This window comes from Hipposideros armiger, unplaced genomic scaffold (genome assembly GCF_001890085.2).
Source record: "Hipposideros armiger isolate ML-2016 unplaced genomic scaffold, ASM189008v1 scaffold_1302, whole genome shotgun sequence".
Taxonomy (NCBI): domain Eukaryota; kingdom Metazoa; phylum Chordata; class Mammalia; order Chiroptera; family Hipposideridae; genus Hipposideros; species Hipposideros armiger.
This window is the reverse complement of record NW_017732652.1, coordinates 167,858-182,582: the sequence shown is the minus strand read 5'-3', so window position 1 is coordinate 182,582 and position 14,725 is coordinate 167,858. Positions and strand designations below refer to the sequence as shown.

General features: G+C 43.4%; 1 protein-coding gene across 1 annotated transcript; it reads left to right on the top strand.

Moving 5' to 3' along the window:
- Positions 1 to 4,459: 4,459 nt before the first annotated feature.
- Positions 4,460 to 11,519, top strand: AZGP1 (alpha-2-glycoprotein 1, zinc-binding). Its single transcript, XM_019633390.1, has 4 exons — positions 4,460 to 4,702; positions 7,472 to 7,729; positions 9,770 to 10,042; positions 10,699 to 11,519. The coding sequence occupies exons 1-4, from the start codon at positions 4,636 to 4,638 to the stop codon at positions 10,992 to 10,994; spliced, it is 894 nt and encodes a 297-aa protein (XP_019488935.1). The 5' UTR covers positions 4,460 to 4,635; the 3' UTR covers positions 10,995 to 11,519.
- The last annotated feature ends 3,206 nt before the right edge of the window (positions 11,520 to 14,725 follow it).

The window sequence follows — 14,725 nt, the reverse complement described above, 5'->3', positions numbered from 1 at the left end:
CCTCCAGAAGTTTCTTGGTAATGTGCTCCATCAAAATGAAAAATAAAGCTAAGAGAGGAAGATATATGTAGTATATGGGATCTAGGAAATGGAAGATGCTACGTAGTTAAGAGACAAAATTCCCAGGATGATGATGAGCAAGAGAGATCCCAGGTGTGAAGAGCAACTTGTCTAAGCCTGAGATTTCTGAATGCCTTATTCTGAAATTAATGTTTGGTGAGGAGTTTGCAGTTGAAAAAGAACATAAAAAGGTAATAACTATTAGCTCCATTTAACAAAAAGTTATATGGAAAAGTGGAATACTTATAGTTTACTATTATACATAGCAAAGCAGTAAAGGTATTCAATAGTCAAAATATGAAAACAATGAATATAAGTCTAACCTAAATTCTCATATATAATGTTTATATTCGGAGAAGGCATAATGAGAAATGGGTGTGTTTGGTGGAGATTAGGAAAGGAAAAAAGGTAAATCACCATTTTCCAGGATATTGACTTTATAATGCCTAGCATTGAAATATTAAGAAAGCATTTTATTTAGATACATGGAGGTAATAGCTCCAAAATAACCCATTAAAATATTTGAGGGCCGGCCAAGTGGCACATTGGTTAAGAGCTGGCTTGGGATACCAGAGGGCCCCAGTTCGGATCTCACATATGAGGGCCAGTGACACTGCCCTCTACAGCTAAGATGCTGAACAGCAGCTCGACCTGGAGCTGGGCTGCCGTGAGTCGCCGGCGACGGCGTGGGCTGCAGCCCCTGCTGCAATGGGCTGCCATGGGCTACCGTGTGTAACCAGCAGCCAGCGTGAGCGGCCAGCAGCCGCTGTGAGCGGCCGTCCAGAAGCCGGCGATTGATCTGCCTCGCCAGGAAAGAAAGAGCACAATGATGGTGCCAACTTGGGCCAATAAAGCAACGTCCTCCACAACTAGACTAAAGAACAAAACGACAGCAACTTGTCTGTTCCCCTTCCCCCAATTCTCCAATAAAAATCTTAAAAATATATATATATATATATATATATATATATATATATATATATATATTTGAAAAAATAAAGAAAAAATATTTTGGAAACCATATTACTTTGCATAAACCAGGCATTGAAAAAAATACTTATTGTCTCAAATAAAGAATTATCCCTGGGAAATGATTAACAGAAAAGGGAGGAACTGTGAAATGATTATGTATGTAATTGGAAGTAACTTTGTGGAAGTTTATTTAAAACAAGCAAAAAATTGACTCACTTCAACTGCTTTTATAACTTTATAACATAAAGCAAATCATAAAAGTGAAACATTAAAATAAAAAAGTAAAAAAACAGAGATGAAGACAATGCCATGAACAAAGCAAAAAATGAAGCCAGACCAAGTGACTGTGTATGGGATCTGGGAGGCCATACCTTCACAGCCTCAGTCTCACACCTTCCAAAGAATGTTGGGTTGAGAGCTCTGGAGTAAAATACACACACACACACACACACACACACACACACACACACAAGCAGAGTAGCATTCTGGAGGTATGCCTACAATGGACAGAAGCATCAAATTCAACAAAGAAATTCCAGCCTGAAATCCCCTTGGACCTTGCAACCCTGAACAATAATCAGAAGTGGGAAGCAGAGAGCATCTCAGTGAAGTGGCTGAGGCTATCTGGAGGAAGAGTGCCCGGAGATGCTCAGAGGGATTGCCTACACCCTGGACTAAGTGTTCACAGCTTCTTATGTTCTACTCACCAGCACTGAGCAAGAGCAGGGTCAAGGAATCTTGAGGAGAGGGGATATAAGAGGGTAGATGATCTAGTGGGGGGAAAAAATAGGAGGTTTAGAAGTGTGGCATGGTGTTCCTCAGAATCCTACTTAACCCACTAAAAGTACTCTCAAAAGCTCTGGGTTCAGGACAAGAATAGGGGCAGGGAGGGACATTGCCAGCCCACTCCTGAAACTCAAGAAAATGGCCTAAGTTCAATTTCTATTCTTGTCCCAAGCTCCCCAGGGAAAGAGTGGTCTGATAAGGTACATGGTCCTTTAGTTCTGTCTCACACTAGTATTTTTAATTATACTGTATTGGATGGGAGGTATGTAGAAATGCTGTCTTTGATATTTAGTAATGAAGGAAAAACCAAATAATTCAGAAGGAAATAAACCAGCCAGTGATATTTTTTTAAAAATTCTAAGCCTTTGAACAAATAAGGAAAACATGTGACAAGACAAAATTTTCATAGCAATGAGGAAACCAGAAGTCCACGTGAACATCACAGAGCTAAGACAGATTGGAATGTGATGTCTCACTCCATCTCGGACAAGAGACGCAGGGCAGGACTGACAAGATGGAGGAAATCTCAGAAGACCCAGGTGTGGGGGGAGGAGAGGGCACTCACACACCAAAACAAGCCTCCTGGAAGGATTCAGATTTCAGAGGTGTGAAAGGTTAAGATAGCTTGCCAAGAAGAGGTAGAAAGATTGTTGCTGACCAGGAGGGTATGAGGCACCTGAGAGGAAAGAATCACAAGGTTCTGACAGAGAAGTTACCTGAACTTGGGGTCAGGCCATGAACATCAACCGGTCACACCAGGGAGGATATAGGAGTCCAGAGAACCAAATGTGGGTCTTTCCAAGGTCACTTCTTCTCTACCCAACAAAGAACACCAACAGATTCCCCTGCAGAGAGGACCAACTTCAAGTGCAATTTCAGGACAGCCCATCCCAGGAGGGCCTTATTACCACAAATTATCTCCTTCTTAACAATTCCTCAGTAGCTTTAGAATAGCATGTTGCTCTGTATCTGGGAGACCCCTCTGCAAAAAGCCCATCAGTCCCCAAGGGTGTATGGAAAGATCTATGTTTCCATATAACTGGCTTCCTCTGTATTCTACATGTTTTAATTTATGCGTTTAAAACTATCTTGAAAGGAGAAAGCAAATGATTTCTAAAAATTAAAAAAAATAAAATTCATCTTCAGAATAACTGCCAAGGGAGTAGATGGCATCAAAGGCTTGGAACTGCTGACCTAGAGGGATAGGGTATGCAGAGAACATAGGCTGAGGGGGGAAATACCAGTAGTGGAGTGGTGCCTCATTCATTGGAAGACATTGGAAGCTCTTTGGATGGGGGCCCTCCAGAATCGACCTCCAGTCTCCCTTTTGAATTTATCATTCCACCTGCCCTACCCTCAATCTTCATCATGAAATCTATTTCTAACAAATTGGCCTCAGTGACCCTTAGATAGGTCTGGTGCTGTCTACTTTGGTCTTTGCTCATTTATCCATTGATCTACTTTTGTAAGCGTTTATTGATTGTCTTCTTTATGCCAGGCATTGGGCTAAGCACTACAGACGAGAAATGAACATGACACACACCATTCCTGTTCTTATGAAATTTACCCCCTAGCTGCCAACTACAGACGGGAAATGAACACGACACACACCATCCCTGTCCTTATGAAATTTAACCCCTAGCTGCCAACAGAAATTCCCTGTTCGATGTCCTTCTCAACCACACCTTTCATGAAGCCTTTCCTGATGCCATTCCATACCTGATTTCCTTCTCTGGTGAAGCTCTTTTTGACACCCATCATCAATAACAATCATACAAGATTTGTACGAATCTCTTGATCACACTTGGCTATTAGACTTTTTAGGTCTTTGTAATTAAGTTCTGAAATCTCATATTTTGTCCTTAGGTTTTAATATTAGGCATTATTAGGTTTTTGTCTGTTTCATGATTGCAACTAGAAAAGACAAAAGATTCTTTCAGCACTGCTGTAGAAATTACCTGATTTTCAGACTGTGCTTTGAGTCAATAATTTCTGCTGTAGAGTTTATTCTTTTTTTCTGTAATCTTTCCAGTACTTGTGGACTCGAGCATCACAGACTTTGTTCTTGAATTTCTCCAGGTGCTATGGCAGCACCTGCTTGGCACCGAATATATTGCCTTCACTGAGCATTTATTCTAGTCGACAACAAGAGATGACTCAGCCAGCTGTTTGACCCTCCCTGCTTTTACCACCTGCAAGAATGTCCCTAAGACATCAGTTTTTTCATTCCCTTTAGCCCCAATCTGACCCCATAATCAAGATGTGTTCCTCTCCCTCCATTTCCCTGAGTGACTATTGCCTAAAAATAATCATGTCCAAGGTTCAGTAGTAGTCAGAATCATTAGTGGCTGAAATAGATTCCTATTCTGACTTTAAGCAGAAGACAAATATATTTACCAGTTAGCTCTCTGAATCAATGGAAAGACTGAAAAACTGACACTCAGAAATAGGCAGGAGAAGCCCAGGCATAATCACACCATGGAACTAGTACTATAAACACATGTTGCTGTCAACAGGGGCAAAAAATGCCACAGCGTGGACCCATGACAAAGTCCCAACCCAGATCAGCTGTCTCATTCTGAATTGGCAGACTGTCTGTAGACACCACATCCGCCAAGCCTGGCCTGTGTATCCTGTTTTCTCAGAGTAGGGAGAGAAGCCCATCCTGGGGTTCTCATTGGCATATGCATTCACGTCACCTGGGCAGGGCTCAAAATACCAGCCATTCCCTAGAGACTCTCTCTGGCTCTCTGTCCATATAGACAGCTCCAGGACCTGGGGGAATCCAGTAGCTTCCAACCACGTGCAGTGAGCACAATGGTGCCTGTCCTGCTGCCCCTGCTGCTCTTTCTGAGTCCTGCAGTCACCCAGGAGACCCAAGATGGTGAGTGTGGAAGCAAGGTCTGGGTATGGAGAAGAACGAAGGGGAGGCAATGAACTGGATAGATGGGCTTGGAGAATGGCCTCTGATGCAGATGGGCAACCCAAGTGTCTTAGGATATCAATGAACTCAGCTCACACACTCCTAGAAGCATTCAGAGAACCTCTAGAATCGTGGTAAATAAGACCTCAAAGATCCAGAATCTAAAACTCTTAGTTTACAAATGAATAAAACTAAGACCCAGAGAAATGAAGTAACCTGCCCAGGGTCATACAGCCAGGATCGAGCAGGGGTTATACAGGTGGAGCTTCTTGTTCCTTCCTCCTTCCAATGGCTGAATGTACCTGTTTGACTCTCAGAGAGACAGAGACCACAGAGGGCCTATGTGACGGCATGATGACTGGAAGGGTGCTTCTCGAAAGACCCTGTTCCCTCACTCCACAGTCAGACACTACGACAGGGCCTGGAAGGCTAGTGAGTAGGAAAGGAGCCAGCTGGAACTTGGGAAGAACCAGAGTCAATTCTAGGACAGAGTAATGAGGCTTTGTTGGCAATTTCAGGATTAAGACATGTAAGCTAAGCTGTGCAAGTTTAGAATTCACTACATTTCCAAACTAACAATTGATCATATTTAGAATGTTAATCACATCCTACACCAAAATCAATTTGGTTAGGGTTCTCCAGAGAAACAGAACTAATATACAACATGTATATGCAGAGAAAAAGAGACATTTATTTTAAGAATATGGCTCACACAATTGTGGGGGCTGACAAGTCTAAAGTCTGCAGGGTAGGTCAGCAGACTGGAGACCCAGAGGAGTTGATGTTGCAGTTTTTGGTCCAAAGGCAGTCTGGAGGCAGAGTTTCTTCTTCCTTTGGGGACCTCAGTCTTTTCTCTTGTGGCCTTCCACTGATTAGATGAGGCCAACCTACATTGTTGAGGGTAATGTGCTTTACTCACTGTCTACTGAGCAAAATGGTAAACACATTTAGATACTAATTAGCAAGAATAACTTCAGTACTGGGACTAGGAATCTGCTATATAACCTCTAACATTAGTAACACTCAGGAGAGTTATATCATGAATCCATTATGTAATTAATTAGGAAAATGTCCCTTCCTTTCCCAGTTCCTGCCTCATACCAAAATTCAGGGACAGCCATGAAACTCCTGAGAGCCATCATGTTCTTCCCTTATGCTGATCCTTTCTGGGTTATTTCCTGAGGTTTCTAGTCAGTTCTCCTTCCTACACTTTCTAACTAGATGTATTTTTCAGGTTCAATTGGGCTATGCTCTAGTAACTAAGATAATTGTTGGTGTCTTAACCCAACAAATGTTTATTTCTTGCTCATGTAAAGTTGAATATAAGAGTAGATCAGGCAACATTTCTGTCCTCCATGGATGGGGGAGACCAGCTCCCACAGGTCCAGGGAAAGCCCTTTGGTGGGGACGGCGTCGGCGAAGAGAGAGAGAGAGAGAGAGAGAGAGAGGGAGGGAGGGAGGGAGGGAGGGAGGGAGAGACACACACGACAAGGAGATGAGAGAGGAAGGGAGGGAGATGACAAAGAGAGGGAGCAGAGACACGAGGAGCGTTTTCAATAGAAGTGACTCACCCTTTATTCTTACAGCATGCAGTAAAACACGCGGAGACACAGGGGCGCTTTTTCAAGAAGAGAAGTGTCTCACTTTATTGTTACAGTAGAGTCCTTTTTATGCTGGACAGTTGACCATTACCTCATGAGAAAATTGTTTTTACACAGTATTGATGTTATTTTCCCAGGGTTATTTTTCCATATAGGCTATTTTTCTCAGAGTCTCACTTCCTAACAATTCTTATGCTACAGGGCACAGCTAGACCTGTTCTATGCTTATCTTAACTATGTTTCAATCTTTTACCTATAATTACTATGTGGCTAAAGCTAAGTCTCTGCATCATATCCTAAAGAATGGTTCCCATGGCTATCCAGCAATTATCCTAAACACTACTAGCTAAACAGGATCTCAAGACTCACAGGGTGCATATGTTTACTATTACTAAGAGTCTAGCAGTATGACTGAAATTGCTTTTAGTGTATAAAATAGAATTATAGTAATATACAAGACTTACTAAGTTGATTAAGGTAAATAAAATAATCAATATCGGGAGGGGAGCCAGATCTTCATCCTACTGAGGGTGTCTAAAAGGGAATATAAATTTCCTAAGAGATAAAGTAGTATCTGTTTCTCAGTCAGAGTTTCAGAATTTATTACAACGGCAGTGTGCTTGGCCATGTCAGACACTGAGGCACAGCCGGCTCCCAACACATGGGGTGACTCAAGGATGCAGGCTGTTTATATCTGGGAACTCTTCTGATTCGTCTTGTTGCCCCCACAGTCGCTGTCTAAATAGAAAAGAGACAGAGGTGTCAAACCAGCCCACAGGGTCTCCAATAAGAAGAAATACATTACTTCCATTCACATTCCACTTTGATAGAACTCAGTCCATAGTCCCAATGTACCTACAAGAAGGCTGAGAAATATCATCTTCTGATATGCCAAGAGTGAAAGCAATGTAGCAAAGACACAAAAATGATCTTTGCAATATCATCCCCAGAATAGAAGTAGAGCCCATTCTCTTGAGTGAGTTTCCAGTAGTAAGAGGCTGACAGCAGGGTGGATTGATCTGGGGAGGAAGAGGCCCAGTGACCAGGTTTCTTTTCCTGGTCCTCTGCTGCCCCACAGTGGGATCCCTTGCATGGACCTCACTTCTCACATTTTTCTCCTTTTCTGCAGGGCCTTACTCTCTGACCTTCTACTCCACTGCGGTGTCCAGGTCTACTGAGGCCTCTCCCAGCTTTCAGGCCACTGGCTACCTCAATGACCAGGCCTTCTTCCACTACGATAGTGAAAGTGGGAAGGCTGAGCCCCTGGGCCCGTGGAAACAGGTGAAAGGGATGGAGGACTGGGAGGAGGAGAGTAAACGTCAGAAGGCCAGGGGGGACTTCATCCTGAAGAACCTGGAAGACATCATGAGCTACTACAAGGACAAAGGTCAGTAGACTATGGACTTCAGAGGTCAAGGATCTTAGCTCAAGAGGCAGCACTACAACTGCAAGTGGAAAGGGATCTGTAGGATAGAAATACTCCCCATGCCAAAAGAGGAGCCAGAAGCACATTTAGAAATTCACAGACATTTCTGCATCACCCCTTCCCTGCTACACAGCTGCTTTTCCTCTTTCCCTATCACTTCCCTCATCCTCACTCCCAGGCCTCAACTCTCACAGGAAGGGATGTCAGAGTCAGCCCTTATCCAGGCACATCTGACCTCTCAGCTTCATATCCCACCTGTCTGAGGCAGATCCCAATTTAGATGCCAGACTCATCCCCGTCCAGGATGTTGGGTGGGAAGTGAGCTATCCTTAGGGTCATTCTGACCAGGTTTCATGTGGTGGCTCCTCCAGTCACTAGCTGTTTGACAGTGAATGTGTTCTTAGTTATCTGGTCTGAATCTGCAAAAATTGGAGCATTGAGTCCTGCCTCCGAGAGATTTCTTAAAACTTATCTAGGTAAATTCCATGAAAGCTAGAACATAGCCTGTTTTGATCTCCCCTGGAGCCCGATCACCTAGGAGAACAAATAATAGTTGCTCAAATGAAATACGCTGAATGATTGAGAGAAAGTACCCAGCACAAACCATGGCTCCTACTAGGAGCTCAAGAAGGACTGAATTTAAAACCACAAACTGTCAAAGTTCCCTAAAATCATAAAGACCCTTCTGTCCATAAGGAGCAGATTAGGGTGGGAGGGGTCTCTGGGTTTGTGGTGTGAGGAGCTGGTGCAGAGTGGAGCACAGAGACTAGTTTTCATGTCTCTCAGCCCAGCACTCTTTCTTCTGAGCCACACTGCCTAAAGCCCCAAATCAGCCTGGCGAACTGGTAATTTAAAATTATTATAGGGTGGATACCAAAAGGTGGGTTTATGAGTACCCAAGATGCTACACGAAACCTGAAAGTTTCCAAAAGGAGGCAAGAGTTGCACAGAAATCTGAAGGATGTGGAATGGGAGCCCTGGTAAGAAAACAACTTAGGCTGTGCTCAGAAATAGGAGAGGGTAAGGCACAGATGCCCAGGAAGGACACTGGAACAAAGTTTGATTGACTGAAATAGAAATGTTGACATGAGTTATCATGAGTAAAGAGGATAAAGAGATGAACATGGTGCATTAGAACATAATCAGAGCTAACATTTATTGAACATCATGTGCTAGGCACAGGTATTGACATATGCAACGATCACAATAACCCTCTAACATTTGCCATTGCCATTTTAGAGGTGAGAAAATTGAAGCACAGCAGATTATTGGCTCAAGTTCATGTAACAAGCCAGATGGGAGTGGAGACAGAGTTGGGATTTTAGCCCAGATAGCTTAAGACCAGAGCCTGTGCCAATGGCATTAATCAGTATCCGGTAAACACCTACCTTTATAATCAAAACAAAGTGGTTCTGTTCCCCTTTCTTAAGGAGGCCAATTTCCAAGAGTTCTTGCCAACTGGAAAGGGAGGTGAGCATTAGAGATTTGTTTAAAGATATCAATCACCAGAAAAGAAGGAAGAGTTGATCGAATTATGTTGACTCAACTGGGGACATCAACTCCATGTTGAACTGGGGAAAAAGGAGAGATTGCACAATCTATTTTAAACTACAAATAAATTCTATTTAACTATGCAATGCACTTCTGTGTACTTCCGTCCAGTTTCTAAATACTCACAGTATGTTCAAACAAAATTAATCAAGAGAAACACTGCATGGGGCTACAAGGTCTTCCACAGTCTGTAGCTCTTTGAAATTCTCTGGCTGGGAAGAAAATATCTCATCTCAGACTGGCCTAAAACATCAAACCAAACCAAGTTTCCCTCTTTCTGTCTGCTCTATGTCTGGTTAATAACCCATTTGCCAAGATAAAGGGATTACAAGCTTAGATTTCAAAATCCTTCCTTCTTAGTGGGTTGCAAACTGTGTAAGAGTAAGAGTTATTAAGATGGAGTTGATGTGATGCAGACTGACTGATTTCCGGGTCATTGGGTTGATGCAGGGAATCACACCACACGGGAAAAGTTTAGTTGTGTGCTCCGGAATAACAGCTACTGTGGGGCATCCTGGAAGATTGCCTACGATGGACAGGACTACATCGAGTTCAACACAGAAATCCCAGCCTGGATCCCACTGCAGCCAGAAGCTCTGAACACCAAGGTGAAGTGGGAGACAGAAGGCTCTGTGTTGCGGGCGAGGGCCTCCATGGAAGATGAGTGCCCCCAGAAGCTACGGAGGTACCTGCAATACAGCAAGATTTACCTGGACCGACAAGGTACCCAATGCTCCGCATGTCCTGTTTCCCCATAGTGAGCTGACAAAGACCAAGGTGATCCCAGGCTGGGAGCTCAGAGGAACATCTCAGGCAAATCCTGTAGTCATTTCTTTATGATATGCCTCCTGGCTTGGCTGTGGGGAGAAGCCAGGCAAGTAAAATGTTTACCCAGGAAGGATGATGACAGTAAGTGTGAGCAGGATTAGTTGTCACAAGCTGAGACTTTGATCTGAAAAGTAATGAGAAAGAGAGTCCTATGGGAGGGAGCAGGGAAGGGTCTGAATGACAGAGCTGCATGCAGGCAGAGCTAAGGGGTGGGGCTGAGACTGGGGAAGGCAGGAGCCACAAAGCCCACCGGGATGTTTGGGAAAAAATAGAAAAATATATGGGGACATTCACAATTTCTTGCCATCAGAAGCCAATACACGGTGGAGAGGGGAAGGTGCTGGGTGGCATGGCAGTAGCCACAGATATTCCAATATCAAACAGGGAAGGCTCATGGAAAGCCTCGGCTTCCCTAATCTTTGTAAACTTTCCCTGGGGAGGCAGGGAGAGAGCCAAGAGCTCTGCTCATCCTTAACTCCAGAGGTGGAGGAGACATGAGCATGGAGATGTCTCCTTCAGACCTTCAACCTCCACACTCTGTCCTTCCACAGATCATCCCTCTGTGTCAATCACCAGCCAGATGGCGCCAGGAGGCACCAGGACCCTCAAGTGTTTGGCCTACAACTTCTACCCACAACCAATCAGTCTGTACTGGACTCGGGCCAGCAATGTGGTGGAGACTGAGTCACAGGGAGAGGATCTCAGTGAAAGTGACTCTTACCAGTCCTGGGTGGAGGTGAAAATCCCCTCTCAAGACACAGACCCCTACTCTTGCCACGTTCAGCACAGCAGCCTGGCCCAGCCCCTCATTGTCCCATGGCATGAGGGTCAGGAAGCAGGACCTTGAGGAGGCTTCAGACCTCCTCAAGGTCTCAAGACCAGTAGTCACCCTTTTTTTGAGACATGAGACAGATGAGCTCTAGAACCACTGCCAACGCCAACAGCAAGGCCCGGGGAAGCAGTGAAGGAGACAGCTGGTGGATTTGGAGACACAAGATTTGAATGCTGGGCACTGGGCTGACTCACTGCCACAGCCCTTCAGAACCCGTTATCTAATCTGTAAAATGTAATCAACACTAGTCAACTAGCCTCCACACAAAATAAATCAGATTATTAAAACTGCTAAATGATGTGCAATTGTCAGTAGATATTATCATTTGTTTTTCCACCAAGCATTTGATTTATCTGATTTTCTTGGTATAATTGACTGAAGCAATGTTTACTGGCCATCTTGACCTGGGGTCCCCCTGTAGCATGGCATGACCATCTGGTCCCTTGAGCACTGTTCAGGTGCCCACTGCAAATGTGCCCTCTGGTTGTGAGGTTGTAGTACTCTGTGACTTCTTTAATACAATCCAAAGCCTCTTCTGTACCTCAGTTTCCCCTTTTTATTAAGCCTCACTGACACAAATTATCTTCTTAACAATTCCTCAGTGCCTTAGTACTACCCAGTCTCTCTCTGGAGGACTGTTCTAGGGATAGTTTTCCAGCTAGACTGGAACGATGGAGTACTCTGAATTAGGCAGGGGATGCCAAATGGATTAGGACTTACAAACTTTATTTGCTAATGCCCTTTCATTTTGGCGGAACACTGCTTTTCAACCTTGTTCTCTCTAGAATTTGCTGTTCCAGCTAAATAGACCTTATTGTTCATCAAATATATTTAATGTTTTCTCTCTATTTCCTTTGCTCATTTATTGGTGGATTATTAAAGAATTATATATTGAGTATCTGTTTTATGCTTGATACTCTAATAAACTCTGGAGATCCGGTAGAACTAGGTAGGTACAGCATCTTCCTGCATGGAGTTTACCTCAATTTCACTTATTGCAATAATATCCACTGTCAAGGTCCAGCTCAAATCTTACCTCCTCCCATGACCACTCTCATAATCACCAATTCAACATATACTCTTTTCATGTTGATATTTCTTTTAGATAAAAACATCACAGAAGATTTCAAGAAAGACATTTGAACGAAGCCAATCTCCACACTATCTAAACATGTCACAAGCAATCCCAGACCACCCATCACCAATCTACTTTTTGTTGCTTCCCAAGTGAAAAGAAAGGAAAATACAATTTAAGAAATCAAAGACAGGTAGAGGTAGGATCGGGGGAAGACAGGGAAGACACAGAAATCAAATTTGCCAATTTCTGAACCCTAATTCAGAATTTTTTCATTGCTCACTTTCAAAGTTTTGGTGCATCCATCCATCTACTATTCGTTCAACAAATGTTTAAGGATGCCTCTCAGTTACAAGACACTGTGACAGATGTTTATATGATAAAGAAATTAACCAGAAGTATATAATATTTTACAATGTAATAAGTAAAGTCACAGAAGTTGTTTGGGGTCAAACTAGGGAGAGCTTTGAATCATGTGCTAAGGTTCTGATATTTATTCTGAGTGTAACAGTTAAAGGCTTTTTGACAGTAGGGTGACATGATTAAAATTATGATTCAGGAATATTAACCAGATATTAATGAGTACAATGGATTGGAGAATGAGAGAAACCAGCTGCAGAAAGGGCCCCCTTGTGATCCAAAAGCAAAGGTGCAGGCTGGCTGGGTGGGGTCATCTCCTACTTAAGTGTCAGGAAACCCATTGGCTCCTGTGGAATCTGATGAAGCCAAGATTGCTGGTTAATATCCCCGACAGCAGGAGAGCTCCAGGAATTGGAAATGCTTTCTACTTGTGAGGTTAGTAACTGCCATCTATCATTCTTCAACTGAAAGCTTACAGAGACTAGAAGGAACCCCAGGTGCCCCAAATTAAAGAGACCAAATCGAACTATTTCCTAAAGCCCCATTGGCAGACAGCTTCTCCTGCCCATGGCTGCCCCAGAATGTATAAGGTGGAAGACCCCCCAGACAGTCTCACCAGACGCCTCCTACACCAAACATGATGTCCCTTCATCTTATCATTTTGCTTTACTGTGTTATATTTCATTTTATTTTATTTTCTTCTCTCCAGGCATGGAGATTAAGTTCATCTTAACTCAGAAGTACACAGCACACGATCAGCCTCAGACAACTCAAGACCCCTCTAGTTTTACTTTATGCAGCAATTTTCCCATTTCATTCACATCCTCACATTGCAGCCCCTTGGCTGTTTATAGGAGATAAGCCTGTTCCCCTTACACCTCCTTCTAGTAGTTCTCTTCCTACTGGGCAGATGAGTCTGGGTGACAGTCTCAGAAGCTGTGGGGATGGACACTTACTACAGTCTCTCTTCACAGTAACTTATAAAATCTCTACGCTGTGACTCTTTAATTTTGAGAGAGTACATTCTGAGGTATTGGAGGTTAGAGCTTCAAAATATAAATTTGGAAGGGGAGACAATTCAGCCCATAACATTACCCTTAGATTGTAAGTTCCTGCTACTCTGCCTGAGAGCCTTCTCTGCTCTGGGCTGGTGTGTATTTAATACATTGCAAACTGTAAAGACCTTTCAGGGTAAGAGTGTGTCTTTTTAAGGATCCCAAGGAATGAAGAATTAAGTCCTGAATATCTGAATTTTAATATTGAAAATTAAACTATTTTAATATATTGTTATTACTGACCCAGTTAAGTTGACTGCTTTCATCTCATCTTGTTTTCTATTTACCGTATTTTCTTGTTACTTGAAACTTATCACATGTGTTGAGGCACGAAACTTAGGACACAATGCTGCCTCTGCAGTGCCTGCAATATTGCAGAGATGTGTCCACAAACACTGTTTGATGGCAAGCAACCAATACTAGCTGGCTAACTTCATCCCATCACCCCCAACCCCCCAAAAAAGGATTTTATCAGTAAATTTTTTAGTAGCTCATGGATTCAAAGGAAGAGCTGAAGAACTCATCTCTCAGGGATTCTGCCAGCAGGAGGTAATTGGCAATCTCATCACCATGATGGCACTCAGATAAACCAACTCCAACCAGGTTCATTTGTTGTTCCTGTCAATACATGGTCATTGGTGACAACTCAACACCAACAGGAATCCCCAATTCAGGGTGCAGTGAAGAAGGAAACTTTATGCAAACAGCTCAGTTGTGATACAGCACAGCTGTGAGAACAGCACCATTGTGGAACAGTCAGTGGTGTTACAGCTCAATTATGAAGCAGCACAGCTGTGGAACAACATGGCTGTGAGGCGGCCCTGGGGCGAGGCCCCTTTCTTGCTAGACAGCTCTACTCCAGTCTGGACTGGTGACACATCTGGTGTTTCAGCTCCAGCCAGGAAAACGCAGTCTTCTGTGCAAAGGAAAAGTACAGTGCATGAACTAGAGGGGAGCTGACTTATAGAGAGAGACCTGTGGACCCTGATTGGTCTGTCCTCATGCAAATGAGGACTCCAAATCCTCACAGTTTGATTGGTCCAAAAGGCACTGTCCTGATTGGTCAGAATGGATGCACTCTGATTGGTCAGTGAAAATGTTGATGGGGATATAGCTGTGCAGCTCCAGTTGGAGAGGGAAAGCCTCAGTCCTATTTGTTGAAATACAATTCCAGGAGCTCCTTTATAAGGGCTGGCTCAAATGGCAGGAACACAGTTCAGATGAGCAGTTCAGTATAGGCTTCTCCCTGAAGTGTG

Excerpts from the sequence above, each read along its gene's own strand:
- AZGP1 (XM_019633390.1), top strand. The coding sequence starts at position 4,636 with ATGGTGCCTGTCCTGCTGCCCCTGCTGCTCTTTCTGAGTCCTGCAGTC. Across the intron at positions 7,730-9,769 it reads GAGCTACTACAAGGACAAAG|GGAATCACACCACACGGGAA; the intron begins GTCAGTAGACTA and ends GGGTTGATGCAG. Across the intron at positions 10,043-10,698 it reads GATTTACCTGGACCGACAAG|ATCATCCCTCTGTGTCAATC; the intron begins GTACCCAATGCT and ends GTCCTTCCACAG.